General features: G+C 33.2%; 5 protein-coding genes across 6 annotated transcripts; 2 read left to right on the forward strand and 3 right to left on the reverse strand.

Moving 5' to 3' along the window:
* Positions 1–25: 25 nt before the first annotated feature.
* rump (heterogeneous nuclear ribonucleoprotein rumpelstiltskin) lies at positions 26–8,602 on the reverse strand. 2 transcript variants are annotated; one of them, XR_012103041.1, is made up of 14 exons: positions 8,443–8,602; positions 8,066–8,259; positions 7,282–7,444; positions 6,713–6,788; positions 6,314–6,437; positions 5,926–6,072; positions 5,500–5,841; positions 4,924–5,152; positions 4,358–4,473; positions 3,995–4,130; positions 3,692–3,763; positions 480–573; positions 310–406; positions 26–116 (listed from the first exon to the last, which is right to left on the reverse strand). XR_012103041.1 is itself a non-coding variant. In XM_073082381.1 (12 exons), exons 2-11 carry the CDS (start codon positions 8,246–8,248, stop codon positions 3,708–3,710), a joined length of 1,572 nt encoding a protein of 523 aa, XP_072938482.1. In that variant the 5' UTR covers positions 8,249–8,259; positions 8,443–8,602; the 3' UTR covers positions 2,885–3,092; positions 3,692–3,707. The 2 variants fall into 2 exon arrangements, 1 of the variants encoding a protein (XP_072938482.1); XM_073082381.1 differs by lacking the exons at positions 26–116; positions 310–406; positions 480–573 and adding an exon at positions 2,885–3,092.
* A 327-nt stretch (positions 8,603–8,929) lies between these two features.
* IntS3 (integrator complex subunit 3) lies at positions 8,930–15,765 on the forward strand. Its single transcript, XM_073082222.1, has 5 exons — positions 8,930–9,165; positions 9,343–11,940; positions 12,508–12,633; positions 12,896–13,024; positions 14,753–15,765. The coding sequence occupies exons 1-5, from the start codon at positions 9,091–9,093 to the stop codon at positions 14,816–14,818; spliced, it is 2,994 nt and encodes a 997-aa protein (XP_072938323.1). The 5' UTR covers positions 8,930–9,090; the 3' UTR covers positions 14,819–15,765.
* A 155-nt stretch (positions 15,766–15,920) lies between these two features.
* Positions 15,921–19,090, reverse strand: LOC140749179 (uncharacterized). Its single transcript, XM_073082223.1, has 5 exons — positions 18,683–19,090; positions 18,219–18,372; positions 17,477–17,577; positions 17,128–17,251; positions 15,921–16,673 (listed from the first exon to the last, which is right to left on the reverse strand). Exons 1-5 carry the CDS (start codon positions 18,926–18,928, stop codon positions 16,573–16,575), a joined length of 726 nt encoding a protein of 241 aa, XP_072938324.1. The 5' UTR covers positions 18,929–19,090; the 3' UTR covers positions 15,921–16,572.
* A 145-nt stretch (positions 19,091–19,235) lies between these two features.
* Positions 19,236–20,753, forward strand: LOC140749190 (uncharacterized). The gene has a single exon (XM_073082236.1). It carries the CDS (start codon positions 19,507–19,509, stop codon positions 20,692–20,694), a length of 1,188 nt encoding a protein of 395 aa, XP_072938337.1. The 5' UTR covers positions 19,236–19,506; the 3' UTR covers positions 20,695–20,753.
* Positions 20,754–21,384: 631 nt separating this feature from the next.
* LOC140749075 (queuosine-tRNA galactosyltransferase-like) lies at positions 21,385–22,698 on the reverse strand. The gene has a single exon (XM_073082091.1). It carries the CDS (start codon positions 22,541–22,543, stop codon positions 21,503–21,505), a length of 1,041 nt encoding a protein of 346 aa, XP_072938192.1. The 5' UTR covers positions 22,544–22,698; the 3' UTR covers positions 21,385–21,502.
* Between the last annotated feature and the right edge of the window lie 414 nt (positions 22,699–23,112).

The raw sequence follows: 23,112 nt of genomic DNA on the forward strand, positions 1-23,112 counted from the left end.
ACACAGGTGTGAATAAAAACAACGGTTTGTAGAAAATATTTATTTTAACTTACTTAAGAAACATTATTAGGTATATATTGTCTTAAACTTCAACTTCATGCTTGTAAATCTGATATCTGTAAGAAATAAAAATGTTTTATTAATCACTTAAAATATAAAAGAAAATAATACATTTAAAGTTTTAAAGAAATTTAATGCTTATTCATTTATTCATATTAATCTTCATGTAATTAATGTACCTTATAATTATCACAACATTCATAAGCTAATTATAATCGTCAGTTAAGTATGTGGTTGAGTTGTGTTTACCATTTTATTAGCACCTTCTTTTGAATATCATCCAAGTAAATCTTTCATCCATGAACGATTATTGGTAAGTTATCGTCATCATTTTCCTCAATTCTGTCTGAAATATCACAATCAAACTTTAATACAAAGTTGTTCCAATGAAATAAAAACCCAAATAATAAACATTTTACCTGCACATTTTGTACTTTCATTATAGACACCAGAAATCTCTCTATATAATGTCTGATATATCCGACATTACATCGTCTGTACCGATAAAATTATCTGAAAGTAATTACAGAATTTACCCATCGAATATTAATGCTAAGTATGGAAATTACTGTTAATCAAGAGCTAAAAATACCTAATTAGGTACTACTGTGAATTAAATAAAAACAATTTCAATAAAGAGTTGGCAAGACGACAGTACACCTTATGCACTAAAACTTCAACAATGAGGCATCCCCGAGTACCACGCAAAACTAATCGCCAACATTACCAATTCACCATTTCGACCAACTCGACATATTTCAACTGCAGTCAATGATCTGTGAGAAACGTAAGATTAGATACAAAGAAATATGAAGCATTATCCGGAAACATTATGAAACATGACTTGTTGCAATATAGTTATCGGCACGGATCTTGGAGCTCTCGATAATAGTTGTTGGTCATGATTATGTAAAGACTGAGACACGTTGTACATTAAAGGAACTAATGATGTATGCTAGCGAAATGCGTTGGTCTATATAACACCATTGCAGAGATGAATAGTACAGAAGTAAATAATATATAAACTTTAGTATGTAGATGAAGTTATTACACATGATAATAAATTCTAGAAGTTTTTATGGTATAATTTATAGAAAATAGCGTCAAAAGATGGATGTGAGTGAATTCCTATTTTAATTGAAGATGATCTGGTGCATTCAAGTATGTGGAGGGGTGCATTCAGCATCTAAAGTAATCTAAGTCTAAATCATTACGCTATACTATACAGGCGCATACAACGTGTCCTCCATCTTTTTATTTATTTAATACCTTTCCAGTTCCGCGACATTAAATTCACCTTTTATGATTATTAGCAAATAATTAAGAGCGATTTTTTGCACTAGATTTCGGCACCATACGGCGTACGAACCATATCGCAGGAGAATTCGACTTCTGTCCGTCATACATTATCCTCACCAATGAAACCAAAGAAAACCCTACAGTAGTGACAGTTGCAACTCAAGACCCGTGCCGCGAATTATACTTTTATTGAATATCTGACGCCCATGCAAGCCGCTCCAATCAAAGAAAAAATCGAAATTCGTAGACAAGAACACTTACCCAGTAATCAAAACTATTTTAACATCTCCTGAATTGATATGATATCTACTAGAGGTAGAAGCTTCTTTAAACTTGATGCAGTTAAAACAATACTCCTCTTCAGAAAACACTTTTTGATCAATCACAACATGTTATACATAGTAGGATTAAAACAAGATACATACAAACAGTGTGTGATAAATGACAAATAAGATTGAATTAAACTTAGCAAAACAATACATATAGTGCCAATAGATCTCTACAGTCATTTATCTCAATGATAAATAATGATCGAAGTAATATTAGACTCCTCGTGTGATCGTGTATCGATGAAAAAGAATGGCTTCAGTGAATTATTACCAAAATCTTCTCTTCAACTTCTGACAATTTTAATTCAAAAGCGGCACATTTTTGTTCCTAATAAGATTTATATGATACCCACAGACAAATCCAGTACCGAAATTAGTCTATAAATCTATATTACAACCTTCGGATAAATTGTAAGAAACAGACCAATAGCAGAGTTTCATCCTCTGCAAAAAATGCGGACTCCCGTTTTGGCGACGAAGTTTCTTCTAGAAATCGGTAGCAAATAAATTATGAGTAATAGAACTTTATGCCTCTGATAAGTCGCGTAATCGTATTAATCATCGTTTCGATATTTTAAAAAGTACTATGAAATCAGTATAACACATTTAAAATTATTTCTATCACCGGACATAACATGATTTCGTGGATCTCATATTTCAAAGAACAACCCAATGGTGTGTTTAATAACAATAATAATTTGGCGAATATTTCGGCAAAATATCCAAAACCATAGGATAAGCAGTTGCAATGTTCTATCTATTAACAATAATATACCTACTACATACCTACTTCACTTCTGTATTTACTATTTACAACTTTAAGATTATTGAACGCGATGAGAAAGCACTTTATATTTTATTTAAAACAGTTTACAAGTTTTATTGACCCCTCCTTGATTCGTGATTATAGTTTTCTCTGGCATTAAAAAGAATTCCACCGACGTCGGTCGTAAAATGTTGAGGCCGCTCTTCAGATAACATAATAAGAGCCAGGAAACAAAACACAAATTCGTTGCTCCCAGTGAAAATGTAAGAAAACACTTACGTTTACGACATGTACAACTGTGTTCGATTATACCTACACCTCATTTGATGTCAAGTATATAACGACTAATGATGTGAGTCCTTTTGTAACCGAGCCGCCGTCCCAATTTAAACCACACCTTACAACTTAGTAACAATTTAAACCACAACGATGATTTTCTGACATTTCTAAAATTTCCTTTATTTAACTAAATGGTGTACAGCAAACATTATGACTTACGGCTACACTAACATACAAGCACTTGTCATTAAATCATGTCAAACATAACCGAAGAGTGAAGATACGTCAGCGGTGGATGTGATAAGACGACGATGGAAAGTAGTTTTCGAACGAACAGACCCAACTTCAATACCACATTCCTGAAAACACAGAAACAAAATTTATTTAATATCCCTACGACAGCGAGTAAATCTGCGACAGCATTGTTTCTTATAACTACACACTTATTGTATTGCCTAGGTTACAGCTGAAGGACAAATTCCAGTCAGTTGCTGGTTTATTTTTCACACAACTCAAGAAGATCGAGCAACCGAGTATAAACCGCCTTTGCCTGTACCGCCCATGCATAAATTCTCCCGAAAGCAAAAACACAAGCAAAAATTTCATATTTTGAAGATAGGAAACCAAAAACAAGGTCGGGTTTCGTACAACTTAAGTAACATATAAAAGCAACTGAATTTGACACGACGTAGATAAATTTGAAAGCTTAATGATCAAAAACAAATATTGATACCAAGATTGATACTTTGTATGTTATCATATCTTCTTAACTATTAATGCTGCATTAAAAATTCAATCGATTTTAATATTCTCTTATTTACTAATTAGTAACGAAATATAAAAATAATATACGATAAAAGACAAGATTAGGACTGACAAGAAACCGCAAATTAACTAAGACACAAGGAAGGTTAATAGAAATATTCATGTCACAAATTGGATATGCTTATTGACTCACCTCACAGATTTAAATTTTAAAAGTAACGGACATCTATAGTCCTGCCGTCAATACGAGTCCTGTCAAACATTTCTGAGACAAATGTTAAGGAAAATTATTAATATCATGATACAAGATAATTTCAACAATTTCGTTCATATTTTTCTGAATATTTTGGTGTTTGAACACCTATATGCAATCAATCTTATCAAAAACAACCATTTTACCTCGTCAAGCCTAACTGAGAATAAGATTCATACATAACATTTGCAATATGTAACTGTATTTAGTTGATGTCTTTAAAATTATCATTTCAAAGGATACTAATTGCTCTGGCTGCATCCCACTCCTTATGGAAGCGGACAACTGCTGTATCCGGAGCAGTAATTTCAGCAAACTTTACATCGCCACATTCACTAAATTTCTCTCTAATCAACTGCCATGTAACTGTTGGTGGTAGCTGAAAAATAATAAGATAATATTCAATAATGTAATAAACATAACTTGCAGTTTTATACGTGCAAAAAACTATACTTTGAGCTGTCTCTTAATCCATACTGGTAGCAACACATCTGTGGCCAGCTTCAAGTAAACTTCTATTATATTCAGTATGAGAATCCACAGGTACAATATCGAAGATAGACACAAGTTATTACTTTTAATAAAGATTGTAAACTTCAAACTCACATTTGTAATGATAACCATGTCGGAGGTCTTTTCTCGGACAGGCGGTTGCGGTACTGGCTCGCGGCCATAACCTTGTCCAGGAACATTTCCCACATTTCCCATTTGCCTGTTTGTTCCTAAAAAAATTAAGGATAAACTTAATTCGAATGTCGATCTCACATACGATACGATATCGGTCGTCCTATGCCGCGGCGTAACTTCGCAGTGTGGCGCAGGGTTTACTGGCCTCGAGAAATTCCTCCTTATCCATGCAATCTCCTCAGCGGGTACACTGCCCACCGGTGTTGTAAGCTGCCGTGAGGCAGCAGTACAGCGTTTGACCCTCTATGTGACCTGTGCTAGGGTGCGTGTGCAGATTTTCAGTCCTCCAGGTGGTCGAAAGACACCTGTCCCTCGAGTTCACGAAGGAGCGGGCGACCATCGGGTGGTCGAGCGTGGAGGGGCGCGAAGCCTCTCAGATGGGCATGTGTCCCATTGTCAGCACGTGCGTACATATGACGCGCCAACATGGCCAGTGGCTCTCACATTTTATATATGACTGATCCAAACAATAAAGTTATAATTACCTGAAAGAGGTCCACTACTAAGTGAGGAGTTGGGTCCTAGAGACAACTGTGGGTTCATATTTGAATTTCCGAGCACACTGGAACCTAAATCAGAGTTGCCCATGCCCAAATTATTACTGTTAACATTAACTTGGGCTTGAGCTGTGAGCACTGTTGCCAAATCATTCGCTGTGAGGCCTTGTTGAAGTAATTGATTCTGCAAGGCACCTAAACCTGATAGTCCTAGAGCCTGAAAAGAGAATACTATTGTAATGATTTTCTTTTATTATCACTTGTGTTATCGGTGAGGATTGGGAAATCATTGTAAAGAAAACTAAATTCCAGAGTTACTTTAAAAAATATATGTCTGAAAATAGCTAAAACTGCTTTAACCCTGTGAGAAGAGCTATGAAAACGTAATTGAATTAAGATAATTTGTCGTAGTTATGTGCCTGTACAATGCATTATGTAATAAAGTTATTTCTTTCTTTCTTCTTAATTGACCCAGGAACCCTCGCCTTCTCAATCTATTGTAATGATTCTTCTACCATAAAAAAACGAATGGTGACTGATTATTATTATTATTATGTTAGGTACCTGTAGTCCTAAACTGTTTCCAAGTGAACTGTTTGAGCCTAGGTTATTTGCCGACAATCCTGTTCCCAGCCCATTCAATGCGACACTAGCACCTGGAACTGCTCCAAGAACACCCGCACCCAAAGTAGACCCTGCATTTCCAAGGTTCAAGTTTGTTGCAGAAGGTGGTTGTGGCAAATTCCTGGCAACATCTCTGAGTGGTTCACCATTCGCACCCAAGCCCAAACCAATGCTCTTCAGACCCTCTGGTAATCTCAAATCTGACTTATCTGTCATTCCCCTGTCCATGCGGACTGTCATTCTACGATCATACAACATTTGCTTGTCAAACATTGAAATGGCCTGAAATTAAAATCACTATTAAAAAAATTATTCATAGAATATACTGTTTGATTTTGATATTGTATAATAATTAGTTTATATTACCTGTACTGCTTCAACTGGATGATCATATTCAATAACTGCAAAACCTCTGCTGTTTCCATCTTTGTCAACAGCCAAGTCAATATTGCGCACTTTTCCTGCCATTTTAAACACTTCCTTTATTTTAGCCCGATCAGCTTCATAATCAAGCTGAAAAGTTTTTAAGGTAAATAAATAAACATTGAAACTTCTTTAAACAAATTTCTTTATTATTGATTGATAGACTGCTTATTTTTAAGAAAATATTTAGTTATTAATTATAAATACTTAGTTTACTGTATATCAGATATTTAGAAGAAATCCTACAAACTTGCTCATATATATTTTATATAAAGATATATATGAGCAAGTGCAAGTGTTTTACCGCAATAGTACAAAAAAAAATACTTACATTTGCCACAAAAACTTTTTTTACAAGAGGAGGTTGCACATTAATTGATTCAAGAAACTGTAAACTTAACCCATATGTGTTAAAATTATCAGGTTCTCTCGGTTTGTTCATACCCATTCCCCATCTATGATAGAATTAAAAAACATTAGGAACCTAATACAATGCTAGAAGAACAACAAAATCGTGATGACATGTTTCAATACATATCATGTATTGTGATGACAATACATGAAATGTATTGAAACATAAACAATAATAAATAAAAATTCCATAAAACATTTAAAGTCGGACATAAACCCTATATTGTATTAATGGGTTTAAACTATTTTAAACACCTCATTTTAACAAGGTTTCAGTAGCATGCATTTCAAGAAATAATAAATACTCAAGTTTTCTCACCCATCTTTTTCATCCCTATTCCTTCCCATAGGGTTTCCTCCAGGCCTTGGATTATTAATTCTATTCCTTTCATTACCTTAAAAAAAACATAATCATTCTCAAAACACAATCCATAAGTTAAAACGAGGAAACTATAAATTATACAAAGCTATCAATAATGATATGTCAGGCAAATACACCTTTACATACACAGACATAATTAAAGTGATAGATCAGAATATAGAATTTTTGTATAATATAGAGTGCTTGTCCAAAAGAAACAATATATTTGAGTATATGTCCAGTAAACCTAATTACAATACAATTGTCTATTTGCAAAATGCGGCCTATGAACATAATTTGTGTAATTCCTTAACAACTATACTTAACTTTGTAACCACTAGGTTTACAATAAAGTTTAAATAAATAAATAAATAAACTATATGGAGTGCCCTATAATAAATTGTTAGGAAAGCACTTGTTGAGTTGATAATTGTTGTAAAGTTAAGACAGCATCAGTATAATAAAACTCTTTCTAATGTCAGCAGTGACATTTGGCCCTTTTTTCAACTAAAACCTTCTTTACATACCAGTTTCTTCTTTCAGTACTAGTTTCCTGCCGTTAAGTTCAAATCTGTGCATCACATATAGAGCTTTCTTCATTGCTTCCGGATTAGTGAACTCGACTACACCGCATCCTCTGGGTTTCCCATTCTCATCATTGAATAACTCAACATAAGCAACATCTCCCACCTAAAATGTGTTATATATTAAAATAGTACCAAAAACCATCAATAGTATCACCGACATATAATATTATTAAAACCCTGAAAATATACCCTTCATATTGTCACTGGAAAGGCAAATAACATGAAAAGTTTAAAACAAACATATTAACCAGTAGCATGTTCTCTTATTACTGAAATTATATAATTTTGTGGGAATGACAATATGTGCAATGAAACATAGTTGCCGAGTGGATGATGAACAAAGAATCGATTGAGAAAAAGAAAATTTCTTGAATCATCAACCTCAACAACATCCATCAACATCAACCCATTACCATCCCACTGCTGGGCACAGATTTCCTCACAGAATTAGAAAAGATCTTGAATCTAATAAAAGATAATCTAGAAAAGTGAAAACATTCTATCATATACATTAACAGATTACAAACATAACAGATTAATAGAAGTGCCTTGTTATGTATAAATATTTAGTTAGTGATCTCCGATATTTACCAACGTGCTTACAGATTACGTGTCATATTAGTACCTACACTATTTATTTATTACAGGGATACCCCTACACGAATCGCGTCGACATGATTAGTGCCGCCATAATTAAGGATAATAATTTATATTGAAAACTAACCTTTTCCTTAAACAAATCCTTTAGCTCAGTCCAACGATATTCATAAGGGATATTTGAAACGAATATTCTTTTTCCCTCCGAACGATCACGGTCACCGGAGCGCTCACGGGCAACATCTGAGAACCTCGATGGCCTATCGCCGCGTCTTGACCGGTCACGCTCTTTCTCACGCTGATTATCCATTATTTTTTAAGCTGAAATAACATTATAAAGCATAATTTAAATAATCTTAGCTATTAGCAAATCCGTCATAATGAGTACAATTACAAAATAAGCTTTAAAACTACATTCTATACAGTTAAAGCCGGCAAAGCGTAAAACTTAAATTTCATGTTACCCATAAAACCCCAAAAGTAAAAAAACTTAAGGACTCACACCTTTATTACTTTGAAAGTTTTCACCTATGGTAGACACGTAGCTGAAATACTTTAATCAATTATATGCACGACCCTTTAAATTGTTATATATTTTTTAAAGAATTTAATCACTACTTCACAAAATGGCGTACGACGACGCGAATTTCCATAGACAATTAAAATAATATAGATTGACAATCTACAACCAAGAACTACGCTATAATTATAGATAAAATAACCGCATATAACATTAAGAGATTTACTGAACATACAATCTATTTATGTATTTAGATATTTGTGAACAATTCCCGAGTAATTCGCCAAATAATAAACGGTTTGTTACGCTAAGCAGATTTCAGCCGCGTTATATTACAATTTCTTTTAAACATTATTGTTTATAAAAAAATATAATAAAAAGGTATGACACGCCATAACATTTTAACTTTATTAATAAACTGGCAACAATACCTTCACCCACTCATATGAAATTGATTACTTTTGTGTACTGACTTGTATATATACGTAGGCGAGCACACTACTTATTTTATTAACTATCTGTGATTGTATTGTATGTATTGGTTTGCTTATGTATGTATTTTGCCAACGATAGCCATGCAGGCGATCCCCGCAAAGGTTTTGTCGAAATAATTGTATATAAAATATGAAATAATGGAGCAGAATAAGGCTAATTCACCTAAGCTTTTTGTGGTTACTGCCATAGAAAACAAGGATGAAATTGAAGAGGTACTGTGCACAAAATTACTGTTTTTTTAACAAAGAATAATTCAGTCGGCCATGGCAAATCAAAGCTTTTTCTATGACCAACAGAGGCGCTGGTGTTTAATGGCGCAATTTTTAAATATTTCAAGTGTGTGTTAAATAGTGAGTGATTAATTTGTTATCTTTTTGTCTTCTTTACAGAGATATGAAAGAGCGTACATTTTTTTTCAATCCTTGGTGGCTGATTGCAGTGAAAAAGAGGCACACGACGCTCTCAACAATGCAGTTTGTAAAAATCATGAAGATGTATCGCTGGGAATGTTAATGTCCATTCTCACGGAGCCTCATAATGCCACCAAATGCTACAGAGACTTAACTCTCATCAGTAGAGACGGATTAACGTGTGTGCTTAATAACTTGTCAAATTTGATTCTGGAAAGGTATTTAAAGTTTCATGATACTACTCGGAATCAGTTACTATGGTTGCTGAAAGAAATGATAAGGAATGCCGTCACAGGAGTGGATAGTGTGTGCTGGAATCTAATGCGATATGCTTCAGGTGGAGATATAACTCCTAAAAATATATTCCTAGTTGAATCTCTACTGGACATATACATAGATAACCGAATGTGGCTAGACAAATATCCTGTACTAATATGTATGGTCGTATACACATATTTGCGTTTAATAGAAGATCACAATATACAGCAACTAATGGCTTTGCGGCAAAAGGAAGTAAACTTTGTTATAGCTTTGATCAGAGAGCATTTTACAGAAGTTCTAACTTTGGGAAGAGACTTGGTACGACTTCTACAAAATGTTGCTCGCATACCAGAATTCAATCAGCTGTGGCAAGATATTTTAACGAACCCAAAATCTTTGTCTCCCACATTTACAAATGTTCTGCAACTCCTGCAGACTAGAACTTCTCGAAGATATTTGCAATCAAGGCTCACTCCAGACATGGAAAGGAAATTGGTTTTCTTAACATCCCAAGTAAGATTTGGTCACCACAAAAAGTATCAAGAATGGTTCCAAAGGCAGTATCTCGCTACTCCGGAATCTCAAAGTCTTCGAAGTGATATGATCCGATTTATTGTTGGTGTAATACATCCCACAAATGAATTATTATGTTCCGATATTATACCAAGGTGGGCAGTCATTGGATGGCTTTTAACAACTTGTACATCTAATGTAGCAGCCTCAAATGCAAAACTGGCTCTTTTTTATGATTGGTTGTTCTATGAACCAGATAAAGACAACATTATGAATATTGAACCAGCTATCTTGGTAATGCACCACTCAATGAGATCACATCCTGCTGTAACAGCTACCCTACTTGATTTCTTATGTCGTATAATTCCTAACTTCTACCCACCATTTGCTGACAAAGTAAAGCAAGGAATATTCAATTCTCTGCAGCAAATTATTGAAAAAAGGGTGCTACCAAATTTACAACCACTTTTTGATTCTCCAAAACTGGACCGCGAGTTGCGTACAACAGTAAGAGAAACATTTAAAGAATTTTGTACCAATGGGAATGGAGAAGGAGCATCGGGAATCAGGGATGAAGGTAATGAGGAACTACCGCGGGTAGGATCTGACGAACCGGCGTTTTCCGATGATGAGGAAGAGATCGCCCCAAATATTGCAGATGACACAGACGACGATGATTTGCCCTTATCAGAGGTTCGCGCACGTGAGCGCCCAGAGATAGCTGCTGCATTTCCACTAGTCCTACGTCCCTATGCTGAAACTCTTCTAGATGAGCGAACACCAGCTGCTGCAAATGCACTTATCAACGCATGTACTAATACCATGCCACCTTTAAGTGTCCTGGCAGATATTTTTGCTGCAATACATCAGGATTCCCCACGTTTGCGAATTAGCCGTACTCCTACAAACGCAGAAATTGAGGTTGTCCTAAACTCTCCATTATTTGGCCTTATCAATATATTCATCAGTGCAGGAGATGATGCAAAACGCAAAATAGTAATTGATTTATTTAAAGACTTACGAACAACAGCCTTAATTGATTGTATTGGATACTACATATTGTTCTATTTGAGAGTTTGTTATGAACGTGAAAAAAAAGCTGAACGTGACAGCGTTAAAAGAAAAAATGTTAAATTTAAAGCTGATATTTATAAAGAGTATTGCAATGTTCTACACGTGAAAGTCGCAGATAACTTAGCCTACGATACTGCCAGATGTCTTGATGGCAGTGCTCAACTCGTCGGTTGGTTAATTCCTGATATTTACAGAGAGTTTAAAGACCAAGCACAAAATCACATAGATCTCCTTCACACCATTGTGTGCGGATTAGACTCATGGCAACTGCAACGTTTGGTGTGTCTTACACTTCAAGGAAACTTAATGATGTTTAAATCTGATGATATCATAACAATGCTTTCTACAAGCCTTGATTGGGAGACTTTTGAACAATATTGCTTGTGGCAACTTCTTACTGCCCATGACATTTCTGTCGAAGATGTTCTTCCCATAATTCCAAAATTATCATTCAAATTAAATGCTGAAGCTCTCACATCAGTGGTGTTGATGTTGAAACAAGAGAGACCCACTGCAGATGTTTTGAGACAAATGTTCTGCAGGACTGTTGATGAGGCAGATACTTTTGTTGTTTCCACAATAATGTACTGGTGTCAGGACTATGAAGATAAAGTTGGTGACCTCCTCGCAGTTTTGCTAAGTACACGTTACCCAGGGACTAGTCCAAATAAAAGGAAACGCCCTGGAAAGCACACCATTCCACCAAATGCTCCACCTACTGCTGAATCGGTTAGTATTTTTTTTTTATTATTTTTTTGGTATAGAAATAGCAAATAGGCATAAAGCCTAATATACAGGGTGAATTTTTCAAATAGGCCTTAAGGGCCAAATCCGAAATTATAAGGATTAGCGAAAATGCTTAATATACAGGGTGAATTTTTCAAATAGGCCTTAAGGGCCAAATCCGAAATTATAAGGATTAGCGAAAAATGCTGAAAGGAGTTACGAGGCCGATTTTGATAAAAACTAAAACTTATCATTACTTTTTTAAAATATCTTTTATCTAGCCGGGAATCGAAAGAGTTCGTTTTGAAAAAAAATACACCATCTATCCATATTATTATCTATCTATATTATTCCACTATCTGATAGTGTCGCTTATAAGGATCAAATTCTGGGAAGTAATGATAAATGACAAACTAAAGGAAAAGCCTCAATTTTAAGAAACTTAACATACTTTTCTGACAAACAAATAATATATATTATAATACATTTTTTATCTTATACAGTACAGTACTTAAAAAGTGTTGTGCTGAACCACCTCCTTTTTAAAATATAATAATCACTTCATTTCAGGTCCTTGGTCACTTAGAGCAAATAAGAGTATATTGCGTCGAGCAGGACGATATGTCTATCTTTAACATGGAGTGCATGCAAAAAGCATTGCAGCAATCGCAATCAAACAGCAGCGATAGTTTACGGGTAAGACCAAATTTTTTATAAAAATGTACAAACTACGATAGTCGTAGAGGATTAGTTGATTTAAAAATCAGAAGGTTAGCAAACTTTACAAAAAATTATTGCCTGAAATTACCATAAAGGTACAGCAGAAACATGCTTTTAAAGTACTCAAGAGTAATTATTATTATTTTACTCTGAGTTATTTAGGTACTAAAGTAGGTAACTATATTTTTTATTATGAATTATATTTCATATTATTAATAAAAGTATTTTTCTATTCCAGAAACAATATAGCGAGCTCTTCTCTTTGGCTTGGGAGGATGAATTACCAATAGCAAGGCGAGCCCGAAAATTAGTCTCAAATTCTTTGCCTATTAATCAAAATTTACATTCCTCTAATGAAGACAGTGAGGTAAGCAAACTATTTTTAATTTAATAAGATTTATTCTAATGCAGTTTTAACATGATATTGGTGTATGTAAATTAATTAATTCAAACAGTAGACCTACTTTAGTTAATACAATAAACGTAATATTTTTCAATGATCGAACATATAATTATTTTCCTTTTCAAAGTAATAGATTACAAGGTACTCATTTTCAAACAATTCCTGACAATGCGAGGCTCAAGGCAGGAGCCTCAAATTAGTTATTTCGACACTGCCTTGCAGAACGATCGGGTCTACTATAATTTAATTTGAATAAAATCGTTTAAATTTTTTTAGAACTCAGGCATGTAGGTTTCTTTACGATGTTTTCCTTCAACATTATACCAATGGATGATAGATTATAAAAGCCTTTATATTATAAGTAACATTTTATTTTTACAAAAATTGAGCCACTTACAATAATTATTAGGTATAATTTATTATTAAGTACCTAATTTTAACAATGGTGTAATAATTCTAAATATTACCAACATGAATTTCAATAACACGTAAAATTTTACAAAAGTTGGTGTACATACCTACACTGCATTATTATTATATATTATTATTTGAAATTGCTTGTAACAAATCCCCTATCCTGTTATTGTCATAAAGACATAATATAGGAAATCAATCATTTTCCTGTGCATGCAGTTGAAAGTAATTATTAAAGTGATGAAATTCATAAAACTGAAAATATGATATTTTTTTTTTAAAGTACTCAGAGTAATAATTATTATTTTTATTTGATAAATTAAAAAAAAAACATTTCTATTACATAAAAATAATATTATGTAAGTAGATACATATCGAAGTCTCAAAGTAATTGCAAGTTATGCCTCAAATCATTATTATAGCAGTTAAGTAAGACGTTAAATAAAATCATTATAATAGTTTAATCGGTCCATTGCTTAAAAGGAGAATGCCCATTCTTGGTACTGATTTTTCTCATGCGTCAAAATTAAAGTAATATTAAAATTATTTTTTGATTTTTTTAACATAATTTTTCGATCAGAATAGTTTCTTTGAACAGGGGATTCCATTTAAGATAAAATAAACCGAAATGTTGATTGTTGTTCTTAAAAATTAAAATGGCGGAATTTTATACTCGGAATTCAATAAGATCTATTAATGTTTTGGCTAATGATTTTTCTCATGCATCAAAATGAAAGTAATATTAAAATTATTTTTTGATTTTTTTACATAGTTTGTCGATCAGAATAGTTTCTTTGAACAAGGGGGTTCCATTTAAGATAAAATAAGACGAAATGTTGATTGTTGTTCTTAAAAATTAAAATGGCGGTATTTTATACTCGGAATTCATTATTTTAGGTTTATAGGATTATTTTAGGTTTTTTTACCTACTACCTTTAAAAGTAAATGGATATATGTTAATCGAACTACATTATAGGTACCTACTATCAGTTAAAACCGACCATCAATCTATCGTCGGATATTTTTGATTTTGAGGTTATGTAACATTTCGGTAAATAACTTCAGAACCCGGGTGCTGATCTAAAAAATAAGTATTAGTGGTAGTATTTGGTTAATTATGCATCGTCCACAACAAGTTTCAATTTGATGCAACTCTGGACGGCGGTCCATACTTTCATGGGCATTGTCCTTTATGTGGTTTATATAACATGAAATATTTGTTTCTACTAAAAAAAAGTTTCTTGTTTATAAACGACTTAATTCATTCTATTGTTTCAGGAGGAGGAAATTGTAAAACCTAAACAAGCGAAACGACGGAAGAAGGCTATTTCGGATAGTGACTAAAATATCTATAATATTCTATATTAGTGTTAGAAAACATTAAACCAAAGATTTCAATCAGTAGATGAGCCCATAAGCACAAATTCATTGACATGTGATTTATTATTTTGTTAGTTATAAACAAGCTGCTTTAATGGAAATCTATACATCTATAATACGTAATTAAATGGTAAACATTATATAAACTTGTGTCAAAGTCATCAACAATGAACAACCATTTTCTGTTTCGTAAAATTTAAAATACTTTTAATATGTTATGGTTAAGGAAGTTATTTATTACTCCTTAAGATCTAATTTAGATAGCTTATTCCATTCCATTAATTCTCACAAATACTAACTAATATCAAGCATTTCAATATATGGGCGCACCTACGATTCAAATCGAAAAATACTATAATGCGTAACACATATTTACTTAAGTATTGTCTAATTCTTAATCATTTGTTACCTTATATTGCGGATATAATATATGTATGTAGGTGCAATTCTTAGAATAGTACCTTAGCTTTTTGTCACATAATTTGCTCTTGTTAAAGTTATTTAATATTACTGTGTAATATTTTAAAGTAGATGTTAAAACAACAAAGTATATGTGTATAACTATTAAACGTACTCTATGCCAGAATCTAGTGTAAAATTGTGTTAATTTTGTGATTATGTTAGATATAGACATAATGAATTACTTATATTAAAATATTTGTCATCTGAAAAATTCACACTTATTTAGAAATCATACCGCTTGGCTTATTTGAAGGATAATATCCTTGGAGTATAAGGGCAATGTACATTTTTATCCCTTGTAGTAAATGTATTGTTATCATTTACAGATATTTTTTTATCATCCATACAATGTGTTGGACATATTTTAGGTATAAGTGTATTGTATTAATGCAATTTTCGAATTTCATTTTACGTAATAAGGATCAATAAAGTATTCCCCCTCTCTATAAGTTTTATTTTTCATGGTCAAATAGTGGGACGATGTGTGATCTGCAAGATTACTTAGAAATAAACAGCTACGCGCGCATGCGCCATGGGGTACGGGTATTGATCTTGTGTTTCGAGGTTTTCCTTTAGAGATAAATACAAGACCAACCCTGTGCCAAAAAACATGATTGCATTCAAATTTATTAAAAAAATATTCCAACTTATATTGTACATAAACTGAAACAAAATGTTTTGATTAGTCATAAAAGAGTGTCTATTACATCTTCTATATTATACATATGGGAAGTATTCTGAGCATTTTAAAATGCTTCTGTTATTGCACTTGTTATTGAACAACTCCATTGCACAGATAATTAATTTATAAAAATGCGACAAACACACAGATAAACGATATAAGGTTATTTTATGAAAATGTAATTTATCAATGATATCAAATTAAAAGTCAATAAACTTGATAATCAGCATTTTGTCTTTTAAGTGAATTACAATGTACCTTAGCTTATTAAAGTATATCAAAATGCAATAAAAGAAAACAAACACTTACAAGTTACAACTATGTTTAAATTATAAATATAACTAATTTCAACCAATACAATCCACAACATATTTTTTTGTATTATATATTTGTTAAGACTATTGAATGATATAAACATTTTAGAGTAAACATTATTGGGCCATCAGATCGTATGTTTAGCAGCAAGAGTGTTTGTAATTACACCGGTTGAATAATCCTACACCTTACAAGATTATAGAAAACACCATTTAATAAATTACAGTCCAGTACCAACAATAAAAAACATTAAACCTAACTATAATTTGCCTTGTTTAAAACGCTGTCTTGCTTGTGCCTTGCTGTATTTAGGCTTTTTCTCTGGTATAACTGTTTCCTTTTCAGAATCGTCATTTGCAGCTGGAAAAGTATAAAATAGTATATTAATCACCAAACGAACAATTATCACATGGAAAAGCACAATAATTAGTTTAACTTTAAAAATGAATAAGCGAATTCAATGTTCAGAAAAACTATATAATATCAAAAAAAAGTTGTATGTGTGCAAGATAATCATCATCTAGTAGTTAAACTGATTAAAAAGCATGAAGAAGTTCTGCCTTTTCCTTTCTGTCTCCGCTAAATCTTTAAAGTAAGCCTCCTATCACCATTCACAAACATGAATGAAAGTAACATCCACGATAAATAAGTTGCCCCATATATTAAAACATTAAATATTAGTGCAATATTTACAGGTGAGTTATATTTATGAAGATACAAAACCTAAGAGTCATAATTTTTAATCAATCAATATTAATCAAATCACAATCTGCTTATTGATGTTAATCTAAAAAGGATGTCTTCTTATTCTTACCTAAGTCTTCTGGAGGCTGTAATGACTTGCCTGCACTCCAAGTGTTCATCAATGAAGCAGTTTTACCAATGGCCCATCCCACACCTGACAGTGCTATTGAAAATGCTACCATCATCAAAGGATTCTGAAATTTGAAATATTTTCAGGTATACTATATTGTCTATTGCAAGTTGATTACCTGACGTTTCAACATACTCTTATTAAAGAACATTTTTTATGTTAAATTTGTTAAGTATTGATGCTTCTAATTTGGTTTTAGTAAAAGTTATAATAGAAAAGTTAACTGAAATTTCTTGGACATATTTGAGAAGAAATTTTAAGTGTATTTATGAATGCAATAAAAACTTACAGTTAAAGTCCTCTTTGTTGTTAACATGTAGTCCAATACAACCACAGTAATTCCAATGACAAGTCCCAAGCATGTGCAGATCCAAATTGTATTCTGGTTTCCTGAAATAGGATAAAAATGTATACATCACTTAAATTATGTTTGTGTCAATGAATATTTTAAAAATCATAGTTTTGAAATAATTAACTGAAAAATGTGGGAAGATATATCTTTTGATTTATGAAAGAAAAAATGTATTAAAAAAAATTGAGATACTCAAACTACTTTCTTTTGAAAGTAATTTCAAATTCTACCACCTTAATATTATTATTTTCAACAACACAGTACAATAGTTAAAGAAGAGATTTGTATGTTAAATAAATTTGAAAATAGAAATGCATTTCCATTGGTAACACTGGGCATTATAAGGTAACAGGCACATTATAATGATGATCAATTACAGGTACACATATCGATAGTGATGCTTATTTCATTTTACATCAAGCCTATCTGATATCATTATGTATCTATACTAATATTATAAAGAGGAAAACTTTGTTTGTTTGTTTGGTTGTAATGAATAGGCTCAAAAACTACTGGACCGATTTTAAAAATTCTTTCACCATTCGAAAGCTACATTATCCACCAGTAACATAGGCTATATTTTATATGAAATATATTTGATAAGTACAATTTGAGGCAATACAAAATTTGCCGGGTCAGGTAGTGTAAAATAAAATAATAAATACCTATTAAAACTTACTTTTGTTTTTTTGTTTCTGCATATCAGTAATACCTTTTATTGATTCTATTAATTTGGGATTATGCGGATCAAGTTGAAGTGCTCGAGTGTATGATATAATAGCTTCATCATATAAACCACTGGCAGCTTCCACTTCTGCTCGACGAAAATAACCCTATAAATAAATTGAGTAAAATTACTTAATACTATACTTTGGAATTCTATACTTTACTGTAGAATATGTAAAGAGGCTGCTACAGCAAAGACAATTTAGGTTTTTTTTTTTTTTATTTTACTGTGTATTTCAGTATCCAAAATTCAAATAGCACAAATCAATCACAGTAGTGCAACACCACAAGTAATAATAACATACAAAACAATGATTACAACAAAATGTGTAAGCGTAAAATTGATAACAATCTATCTAAAAAAGCAGACGAGCTATCGTAACCTGACAAAGATAATATAACATAAGAACAACAAACCTTTGCCCATTGAGGTTGTAATCTCACAGTTTCATTGGCGTCTTGGAGCGACAAATAGTGTTGATCCAGTTTTAAAAATGCAAACGATCTATTGCTATATAACACGTAATTATTTGGATCCATTTTTAAAGCGTGAGTGTAGTGCAATACGGCTTCTATGTACTTTGAATCCTTTACGCATTCATTACCTTTATTCTTTAGATCTTCGACGGTATAAGTTTGTGGTTCCTTCTTGGTCTCATCCATGGCGTTTGATTTTAATATTTATAATGGGTGTAAAAACCGAAATACAGTTTTCAATTTGTATGTTCAGTCAATGTAAAATATATTTCTTTACTCTCGAGATTCTGAGCTTAAGCCACAAGCAAGCCGCAGATAAACATTGACACTTGACAGCGATTTGAGCAATTAAAAACTGACAGTTAGTTAGTTAAAAACTGATTTTTAGTTTAGCCATTCATCCTATCATTTCGAAACTAAATTCCAAATTAAACATGTGGTATCTTGATGACGGGACTTTAGGAGGCGATGCTACTGGCATTTTTGAGGATTTTAATTACCTTTTAAATGCTTTAAAATCAATTGGATTGGAATTAAATTTTTCAAAATGCGAACTCTTTATTTCGGAATTGTTACCTGCTACTGAAAGAGAAATAGTTTTAAACAAATTTTATTCATTGTCCCCCGATTTAAAAATTGTAGATAAAAAATCGCTTCGTCTCCTGGGCTCTCCCGTATTAGAAGATTCTATTCCACCTTTTTTCGATGAACTATTATCAAAATTTGATATTGTTTCTGAACGTTTAGGAAAAATCAAAATTCACATGGCATATCAAATTATTCGATTCTGTATTTTCGTTCCGAAATTTACATATTTTTTAAGATGTTGTCCGGCTTGGAAATTTTTAAATTTACTGTCATTTTTGGATTCTCAAATTTTGGGTACTTTATCAAATATTTTAAATTGCAACTTAGATGATCGATCCTGGTCCCAGGCCTCCTTACCCATACGTTTTGGAGGTCTCGGGATCAGGAAAGCTTCATCGGTTGCTTTACCTGCTTTCCTGTCTTCTGTTCACAGTACGAGTTCTCTTTTTCAAAAAATTACAGATGCATCTTTAGGCCGTACAGAAATCTCGTACTGTGCGGAGGCTAGGGACGCGTGGTCCCAAGCTTGCCCTGGCATATCCCCCCCTTTAGACTTGACAGTTCAAAGACTCTGGGACGAGCCGCTCTGCAGAAAGACTCATACTAGTTTATTAGACTCAAGTACATGTTCTGCTGAGCGTGCTCGTCTGCTGGCTGTTTCTGTCAAAGAGTCGGGGTTTTGGTTACATGCAATTCCGTCGAGTAATCTTGGTACGGTTTTGGATAACACGTCGTTTTCCATTGCTGTCAGCCTGCGACTGGGTTTAACTTTAAATCATCCACATTGTTGTCCTTGTGGAGTTCAGGTAGACCACTTGGGACACCACGGTCTCTCTTGTCGGCGCAGCGCCGGTCGCCAATCGCGCCACGCTTCCTTGAATGATGTCATCCGCAGGGCTCTTGCTACCGTCAACGTACCGGCTCAATTAGAGCCGAACGGTGTTGTGCGTGACGATGGCAGGAGGCCTGACGGTTTGACATTGATACCGTGGAAGAATGGGAGGTGTCTTGTGTGGGATGCTACGTGCGTTGACACACTGGCACCGTCCCATCTTACGTTATCATCAAGGGCAGCTGGTGTTGTGGCTACCGACGCTGAGATACGCAAACTGCAGAAGTATGCAAGTCTCAGTAGAGACTACATATTTTTGCCGTTTGGCGTGGAGACAATGGGACCGTGGGGTTCTGACGCTCGATCTTTCTATAAACATCTTTCCAAGCGATTGATCGAGTGCACCAATGACCAAAGGGCTGGCGCTTACCTCGGACAGAGAATTAGCTTAGCTATTCAGCGGGGTAATGTCGCCAGTGTTTTGGGAACTCTTCCGAAGGACAACAATTTGGATGAAGCCTATTATATTTAATTATAGTTAGTATTTTTATAAAGTTTTTTATTTAGGTGTATAATATATATAGTTTAGTTTAGAATGTTGTTTATATAAATATCTATAGTTTTACAAAATGTAAATATTTATGTTATCTCAATAAATAAATAAAAAACTGACAGTTGACAATTTGAGTTCACAGATTAGTGTTGTCAGATGATGAAGTCCACAGACTCAAAATACTGGCTTTTATATACACTAGAGGCGAATACTTTCTACAAATGGCCTGTATTGGCAAATAGCGTCGTGTCTACTGTACTAAAAATATATCACGGAGAAGGCGTGAACGATTTTGATGAAACTCTTTTTTGTTAATGTTATACTTTACAAGTAGATAAATGTCATTAAATAAGTTTCTCATAAAGGTACGTTTAAAATTAACTCATTTTAATAACGCCAAAATATAGAAACTTATTCAGAATGTATCACATTAGCTAATGTGATGTGATGCATTTTGAATATGAATATAAAATAAACAATAGTCAGTACTCTTTCAATGTAATTGCAAGCAATTAACTAATTTTTAATGGGACAAGTTTATATGTAACAATTTCTAATGCATTCCTTATTAAATTTACATTATAACGAGACTGTATTACAGCCTTATTTTGCATTTCTGAAATACTGAACTGAACTGATTAGGAGAATGTGTAAAATAATAAAATAAAATATGGTTACATAATGTAAAATTTAATGCACTATAACTTTGCACATAACATGAGTATTTCAACAAAACAGTAATATAATAATTGAAATTGTTTAGGCCTTCACAGCTACAATAATATAATTAACTAAATAAAATGTAATCTTGTCCTTCAATGAGATTCAATGAATTCAGATTAGTTTCAAAAACTCCATTCGTCAGATCAAGTTTAACACATATTATAAGTGGAGGCTTTGCATCCTTAAAATTAATAACAGGTACTTTGATTATAACTCTTCTTTTCTTAGGACAATACAATTCTATTGTACGACCTATCTTGCTCTTATCAACATCACAAAATGCTTCAACTTTCTTAAGATTATCAGGATTCAATAGGCGCACTAATCTCCGGCCAGCTTTACCAGCATTCCAAATAGTAAATTTATCCCAATATGGCAACACGAGCTTTTCAATTCTATTCAATTGAATTTTTTGTATCTTTTCCCTTGAAACAGAAAATGTAGCAGCATCTCGATGGTAGGTATAAATCACTAATTCTTCATCTACTCTATGTAACTGTCCACCTTTGTCAAGGTGGGCATAAAAAAAAATTAAATCTTCAGGAGTTCCTTGCCCAGTTTCGACGAAACCTCCCACTTTGTCATACACTGCTCTGTGGCAAAACCACGTAGGCATCAATATTGTGGGCCCGAAGGAAAGGTATATTTGTAACGCTAACTGTGATGCTTGCAGGTTGTTGGCCCATCGCACTAATCTAGGGGTTGAGTTGAGAGGAATACGAGAGATCTTACTTCCAATAAGAGTATTAGGATTGTGTTTTGCGACATTCCACTGTAGGAGTATTCTATTAGGGTGCATAACATCGTCTATATCTTGAAAACATAGGTATCGGCCAGAGCTATGTCTGATGGCTCCATTTTTAGCGGCACCCACGCCTCTGGAAGTTGGTGACCCTGTAATAAGAAAAGGAATCCCACGGTACTTGAAATATGAGGCCCAATTTTGCAATAAGTCTGCCGATCCATCCGTACTTCCATCATTAAAAGTAACTATTTCAATTCGAGTTTGCGTTTCAAATATAGACTGATTTGCAATAGATTTCATACAGTTATCAATCCATTTCTCGCCATTGAATATAGGAATGATAACAGATACATCAATCATGTCAATAACATTTTACTGTGTTACTCTTTATCTACCGCTGAAAAAATATCATTTTTTTTATATCTATAAATTATCACAAGTGAATAAGTACATCTTTATCTAATAATGATAGATAAAGAGTTAAAGTCAACAAATGAATATGATTATGAAACCAAACCACAGTCCACACTAAACTTCAATTGACTTCAAACAACTTGACATTTGACAACTTTGACATACTATTAGTGATCAGTGAAGATACTTTTATATTTTGTGGTATCGAGTACTTTTCCCATCAATACCGATACTTTCGAATCGGATAAATGTTACAAATTCACCTACTTAAAACTTGACGAACCAAAAACTCAAGAAGTCTTAGAAATGTAACGGAAAAAAGGTTGTTACATCGTCGCAAACATTGAAAGACTAAAAAATATATAGATAGTTTTATGATAATATCGATCTATCGATACTTTCACAACATTTTTCTCGACATTTAATGATCATCGGGGAGCACTTGCCCTAAATATGATCTATGACTTCTAATGCTTCTATGCTCCTCTTTGGTTCTATTTGCTTCTATGATCGTA

The sequence above is a fragment of the Epargyreus clarus genome, unplaced genomic scaffold, assembly GCF_041222505.1.
Source record: "Epargyreus clarus isolate Ecla_fem2 unplaced genomic scaffold, WU_Ecla_fem_2.2 ptg000017l, whole genome shotgun sequence".
In the NCBI taxonomy this organism is placed as follows: Eukaryota; Metazoa; Arthropoda; class Insecta; order Lepidoptera; family Hesperiidae; genus Epargyreus; species Epargyreus clarus.

Coding starts and splice junctions, on each gene's coding strand:
- rump (XM_073082381.1), bottom strand. CDS start 8,248: ATGGATAATCAGCGTGAGAAAGAGCGTGACCGGTCAAGACGCGGCGAT. Junction 7,445..8,065: donor AGGATTTGTTTAAGGAAAAG/GTTAGTTTTCAA, acceptor AACACATTTTAG/GTGGGAGATGTTGCTTATGT. Junction 4,474..4,923: donor TAGTAGTGGACCTCTTTCAG/GTAATTATAACT, acceptor TAATTTTTTTAG/GAACAAACAGGCAAATGGGA.
- IntS3 (XM_073082222.1), top strand. CDS start 9,091: ATGGAGCAGAATAAGGCTAATTCACCTAAGCTTTTTGTGGTTACTGCC. Junction 11,941..12,507: donor CTCCACCTACTGCTGAATCG/GTTAGTATTTTT, acceptor ACTTCATTTCAG/GTCCTTGGTCACTTAGAGCA. Junction 12,634..12,895: donor ACAGCAGCGATAGTTTACGG/GTAAGACCAAAT, acceptor TTTCTATTCCAG/AAACAATATAGCGAGCTCTT.
- LOC140749179 (XM_073082223.1), bottom strand. CDS start 18,928: ATGGATGAGACCAAGAAGGAACCACAAACTTATACCGTCGAAGATCTA. Junction 17,578..18,218: donor GCAGAAACAAAAAAACAAAA/GTAAGTTTTAAT, acceptor ATCCTATTTCAG/GAAACCAGAATACAATTTGG. Junction 17,252..17,476: donor CAACAAAGAGGACTTTAACT/GTAAGTTTTTAT, acceptor TTCAAATTTCAG/AATCCTTTGATGATGGTAGC.
- LOC140749190 (XM_073082236.1), top strand. CDS start 19,507: ATGGCATATCAAATTATTCGATTCTGTATTTTCGTTCCGAAATTTACA.
- LOC140749075 (XM_073082091.1), bottom strand. CDS start 22,543: ATGATTGATGTATCTGTTATCATTCCTATATTCAATGGCGAGAAATGG.